Raw genomic sequence first — 6,198 nt, 5'->3', positions numbered from 1 at the left:
CGTACAAGGACAGCATGGGGGAAAATGCCTGTGTAGAGGAAACAGGAAGGGAGCAACGGCTGGGAGAGTTGCCAGACCACAATCAATGCAAGTCTGACCCTGAGTGAAGGGACGGGAAGTTGGTGGACATGTCCTGACCTCCTGCAGAAGGCTCAGCAGGGCCAGTGGGGCATCCCCGAGCCCAAGCTGGCTGTCAGGGGAGTCCCACTTGCCCCAGCACCCTGCAGATCAGCCTTGGCTGGGAGCGGGCCCAGGGAAGTGAGGCCTTGGGCGCACATGTAGGGGGAGTCCCTGCGCCGGACACAGCGCTCCTCGCAGCTGTCACCTGAGCTGCTGGTCTGGGGGCCTCCGCAGCGCCCTCCTGGCCTGGTTCTGGAGTGTCTCCCTGCTGCATCCCACCTCTAGCCCCAGCGGAAATGTAAGCGCTTGTTCCCACCCTGCGCAGCGAAGCAGGGGCTCATCCAGGCTGCTACGGGACACCCAGCCCACCATGGTCACCCCCGGGTCCGAGCAGGATGCCCAAGGGCCCCTGCAGCCAGGAGGAAGCAGCAGTGTGGGACCACCTCTCCTGCAGGTCCCACACCCTCTGGGCTACCCTCCCCTTGGGGACTGTCTCAGGCATCCCCCTGTCTGGTGCCCCTCGCCTTCCCAGGCCCCGTGCCAGCTCTGCTAGGACTTCCTGACCAGCACTAGCCCCTGAGTGTCTGCAGTCTGTCTTCAGATCGACACTCCAGGCTGTAGTCCTCCAGCCCAGACCTACTGACATTCGCAGCCCCGCCTTCAAGTACCCAGGAAACCTCCTCCTCGCTGTCTGAGCCATCATTTTCTAAACTGTTTTAAACTCCAGCCTGGGCAGTGATGTCCGTCCCAGACAGGGGAAGAGAGAGTCACAGGTGATAAGCTCTTCCGAGAACAAAAATACATCAAAACATATTTCAAAGAATATCATCCCACCCTCACACTAGGGAAAAATGGGGTTTTAAATGGCTCTACGGGTATGCAGGAAAGAGCCCTTTGGGGTTCCTTAGTTTTTGGTGCCATCAAGTGGTGATTGAGGTTTTTACAAAATGGAAGCCATCTAATGAATACTTTTATTCTTCTGTTTCCCTGCTTCTATAGGACATTGGATTTTTATCTCTTCAACGGTTACTTTAGGGAAATTTTCCCCAAAAGACAAGGGAAGGTCCCTTTACCTTGGCAAACCCAAAATTAGTTAAATAGTCTATTTTTAAAAGTCGGTGACTGAGATATTCTGAATTTCTAAGAGGCAGCACTCAAAAGAGATTTTTTTTTTTTTTTTTTTTGCGGTACGCGGGCCTCTCCCTGTTGTGGTCTCTCCCGTTGCGGAGCACAGGCTCCGGAAGCGCAGGCTCCGGAAGTGCAGGCTCAGCGGCCATGGCTCACGGGCCCAGCCGCTCCGCGGCATGTGGGATCTTACCGGACCGGGGCACTAACCCGCGTCCCCTGCATCAGCAGGCGGACTCTCAATCACTGCGCCACCAGGTAAGCGCAAGTTCACCTCTTTAATTAACTGTGATCACTCATATGCTCAGTTATAGGTACTGACTTTTTAATAATACATTTCCTTTCTTTTTCTTTTTTTTTTAATGGTGCGCTGCACAGCTTACAGGATCTTAGTTCCCCAACCAGGGACTGAACCGGGGCCCCAGCAGTGACAGCGACGAATCCTAACCGCTGGACTGTCAGGGAACTCCTTCTTTGCTTTGCTTTTCTTTTTTTAAAGTACATTTCCATTTAGAAGGGATACATGCTGTTATACAAAATTTTCAGAATACAGGAATGTATGAGATAGAACGTTAAAATCACCCAAAATCTCCCCTACAGACATCATTTTAATGTATTTTCTTAGTCTTTACAGGATAACAGAACGTGATGCATACACGCCATTTTGCCCGCGCACGGACAATCACAGGCTTTAGATGGAAGAGGGCACAGAGATCATTGATTACGTCTGCCTCCAGCTTGTTTACTAGTGACTCAGGCCAACCACCAGCATTGCCCCAAACTTCACCACAAAACGGTCCAAGTTATTTATTAAAGTTTTAAGGATTTAGAAAATCATTACCCCAGTTCTCTGACCATAAAAATAGACATCATGGGCTTCCCTGGTGGCGCAGTGGTTGAGAGTCCGCCTGCAGAGGCAGGGGACACGGGTTCATATCCCGGTCTGGGAAGATCCCACGTGCCGCGGAGCGGCTGGGCCCGTGAGCCATGGCCGCTGAGCCTGCGCGTCCGGAGCCTCTGCTCCGCAGCGGGAGAGGCCACAATAGTGAGAGGCCCGCGTACCGCAAAAAAAAAAAATAGACATCATATGATACCAGATAGCTCTGCTCTCATGGAGAAAAGAAAGAGCCTTTGGATAGAAGGTACCCATCCACGCAGGGAGCCGGAGGTCCTCCCACGGCACTGGGGCCGCAGGAGCTGGGGGAGAGGCAGGGGGAGCGGCCGAGGGCGCCCAACAGACTTGTACTCCACCCGGGGGCTCCGGCCAAGGTCCAAGAACCGGTGCTGAGCCAGTTCTTCAGATGTCGGCCACGCGGTCTTGTTTTTAGAACCTGCCTAAACCCACCATGTATATTCATGGCGGACAAGTGGGGCATTAAAGCACGGAGGGTATGAAATGGGCTCCCGACCCCCACAGGTGGCGTGGCAGGAGGACAGCACGCCTGGCCCAGGGAGCGCCCCCCACGTGTCTCTGAGGCCTCGGTTCAGGGAAATGGTTTAAACTACAAACAAACAAGATTCAAAATTCTGGGAGCAAGGACTAGAGTCACATCATTTGTATATGATCAGGACCCAGAGGACCGTAAGAGCTCCCGGGGGCGGAGTCTGGGGGCTGCCACGTGTCCCTTTTCTGTACCGCTGAGGCAGAGCCACGTCGATTATGCAAAATGATGAGGCCTGTGCCACTTACCATGTGCCTCCGAGGAGCACCGAAGAATCCGAACTCGTTCCCACAGTGCTAAGAGTCGTCACAGGGGCAGAAGGAGCCCAACCTCTGACGGGGCATCGGGGCGGCAAAGCTCCAGAACCTGGAGGAGATGCCAGTTGAACTGAGTCGAGAGGGGCGAGGGCCGTGAGCCCCGCGGAGGGAAAGGGCTGAGGGACGGTGCTCAGCATGGCCTGCAGGCGTGGAGCAGCTGGGGAGGCCAAGGGCTCCGGGACTTGGGTGCAGAACCCACGGAAGGGCTTCGGGCAGGAGAGGGGACCAGATCTGCCCTCAGATCCCTCTCATGTCTGTGAGGCTGTAGGAAGGAGGTGGGCAGGGTCCCAGGAGGCTCTGAGCTTGTCCCAGACGGAGGTGGTATGAAGGGGGCCCGGACGAGGCCAGCAGTGGCGGGATGGCAAGGAAGAGAGAGGCTGAAGGGGGGACACCCGGTGGAGACAGGGCAGGGTCTGGGAAGAGTGCCCCAGCCCTGCCCTGGAGCTAACAGCGGGGGACCAGAGGGATGGCCACCACCTTCCTCAAACGAGGCCGTCAGGGAAGAAACATAGCTCTGCTCCGCTCCGGCCCAGATGCACTGGGCCCAGAGAGACACCAGCCGGGGCACAAGCTTCGGTCACAGCAGGACACGCGGACAGCACCCAGTCCCTCGGCACCGAATAGCTGCGGGGACCACGGACGGCAGAGGGCGGGCCGAGCTGTGTGGCTGTGAGCAACTCGGCGGCGAAGGGAAACATGGCTGGAAGGCGGGGGGACAGCCAGAGCCGCAGGGAGAGGGGCACAGAGCGGAGGACGGGAGGCTGGTGTCTGTTCCTTGCTTTGGTTCTTTCATTTAATGACGGAGAAAGGGCTGCACGAGAGGCACCGACACGAAGAACTAGAGGAGATGAGAAGAGAGCAGGGTGAGGGACCCGGGCCCACGGGGTGGGAGCTGGTACGAGATGGGCGCTCACTCAGCACCTCCAACCATGTGCACGGGGGGAACCTCAGGGGAAGTCGGTAGACAGAATCCGATCCCGGTCATGGGCTTTCAGCAGCTCAGATGTCACCCCCACCCGCCTCCTCGGGGAGGGACAGTGGACGGTGCGGTCAGCCAGAGTCCCTGTGGGTGGACGGCAGAATGCTACCAACGGCACGGAGGCCCCGCTGAGCGTGTACGTAGCAGAGACTCGAGAACAACCTATGAACAGTTTAAGAGTTTAATGAATAAATGAATAATGTCTGATAAAATTACTATAGGGTCTCTCGCCCCAGAACGAAGACAGCTCAGTGCTCAGGCCCTGCCCCAACCCCGGGAAGTTAAAATGGTCACTGTATACGCTCAGCTGAGAAGTCCGTTTTCACTTTTCACGTTTGCTTACTTAATGCAGGGCTCACATCCATGAGATGGGGCCCCAAAAGCCCACAAAAAAGGGGACTTTTCCTTAGTGTACACAAAGGAACATCCAATGGGAAGACAGACAAAACAACAATCCCACTAGGAGGCCGTTTGTACAAACGGGTAAGACCTCCCTCCCTTCACCGAGAGCAGGGTTTCATTGGTCTGACCAACGGGTAAGACCTCCCTCCCCTCACCGAGAGCAGGGTTTCATTGGTCTGACCACAAGAGCTGCCCCGAGCACCGCAGGGACAGCAGCCCGTCGGTCACCGTGTCACTCACACCCTAGGACAGGCGTGTGACTTCTGGGGTGGCTCCCAAACTCTCTTTCTGGGTGGCTGCCAGTACTAACACTTCCGTTTTATACAGAAAAAACTTCTTCCACAAGGAATTTAAGAAGGCTTTGCTGAATCCTTAAGTTCAAGGCTGAACACACAGCCCAGCCAAGTTCAACCCCTCACAAAGAGCTCCTGATAAAGCCGAGTGAAGTGCCCAGCACTGCCAAGGAAAGAAAATAATCCGATTCTACCTCGTTCTCAGGGTCCACACCTGTGGTACAAGTCACTTTGTTTCTAAGGTGAGTTGCTTCATGGTTTATGACAGTTACCCAAAACATGGACCAACACCGGCGCCCATGACACCTGGTTTTATTTTTCCCTTTAATAAAGCTTCGGCCGTTTCTCAGGCCTAAACCCCCGCCTATCAGCTACTGCTTTCTCTCTCAGCAATAATGGAGTCTTCTGCCCACCTGATGTCCAGCTCCTATCGTCCCAGTTGTCCGTTCAGAAGACACTCTGGAACATTAGCTCAAATTCCCAGAGGTGTGGCTTCTCCCCGGTCATTTATAGAAAGAAAAGTTTTGGCCACATACAAAGGATTTATCATTGATAATATTTACAGAATTTCACACTCAACACATAACAAAACTCCTAGTAAGGACCACGCAGATCCACGTGCAAGTAGGATGTGATTCGAACAAACAGAAGCCAGGACGGCAGCCCCGGGATCGCGCGGAGACAGGACGGGACTGCAGGCGGCCTTGCTGCGCTCAGGGGCGAGCTCTTCCCAGGAGAAACGCGATAAAGGCCCAGGTGGTGACTACGCCACAGACCCTGCAAGACAATGACACCGGTCAGCGGCCTGGATGGCTCGGGAGGCCCCGCGTGCGCCCAGCAGGTGTGAGAGCGCCGGCGCAGGCTGGCCCCTCTTCCTTCCCGGCTACGTTCGCCCGGGTGTTATTTTCTTTCCATCCCTCTCCCGGCGCCAACATTCTCTCGAGGCTAGAATGGCTCTGGGACACAGAGGGCACCTTTCCCAGTGATTCACGTTGGAGGTTGAGGGGGGAGAAGACTGCCTAGCAGCCAAGCTTTCTTCTTCAACGACGTGGTTTTCGACGGGTCTGGCTCCTAACAGGAAACCAAAATCCTTCAAGCTCATTTACAGCAGCTCTGTCTTCCCAGTTGCTCAGACCAAAAACCCTGGGTTTAAACTTGACCCTGCTCCCGTCCGTCTGATCCCACCTTCAGCACCCCCGACTCCCCCGATCTGCCACCAAGCCGCAGCCGAACAGTGTGACCAGGTGACCTGGCTTCCTGACGCCCCCCTGCCCTGTGTCCTCCAACGTCTCCACGCAGAGCCCTGCGCCACCGAACCTCCAGCGGCCGACCAAGCTTCTCCCGCAGTCCTCAGCCGCGCCCTCTGCTGGTCGCAACCCGCCGGCTTCCGTAGCCTTGCCGGCTGCTCCTTGTTTCGTCTGGTAGCTTTGTCACTGCCCCTCCACACGCCAGGAGCACCGCGCCCCCAAGAGGGCCCCTCCCCGCTGCCTCCTCTGCCTGGACACCCCCCCCACCCCGCG

The 6,198-nt window shown here is 56.0% G+C and overlaps 1 protein-coding gene across 1 annotated transcript in view; it reads right to left on the bottom strand.

Annotated features, from left to right (window-relative positions):
• Nucleotides 1-5,391: 5,391 nt before the first annotated feature.
• Nucleotides 5,392-6,198, bottom strand: part of PNLDC1 (PARN like ribonuclease domain containing exonuclease 1) — an 18,899-nt gene continuing 18,092 nt past the window's right edge. Inside the window, exon 19 of the mRNA XM_024748005.1 lies at nt 5,392-5,455. Within this exon, the coding sequence (XP_024603773.1) occupies nt 5,392-5,455 (64 nt within the window). The remainder of the gene's footprint in view (nt 5,456-6,198) is intronic.

This window comes from Neophocaena asiaeorientalis, unplaced genomic scaffold (genome assembly GCF_003031525.2).
Source record: "Neophocaena asiaeorientalis asiaeorientalis breed wild unplaced genomic scaffold, Neophocaena_asiaeorientalis_V1.1 scaffold123, whole genome shotgun sequence".
Classification (NCBI taxonomy): Eukaryota; Metazoa; Chordata; class Mammalia; order Artiodactyla; family Phocoenidae; genus Neophocaena; species Neophocaena asiaeorientalis.
This window is presented reverse-complemented; position numbering and strand designations above follow the sequence as displayed.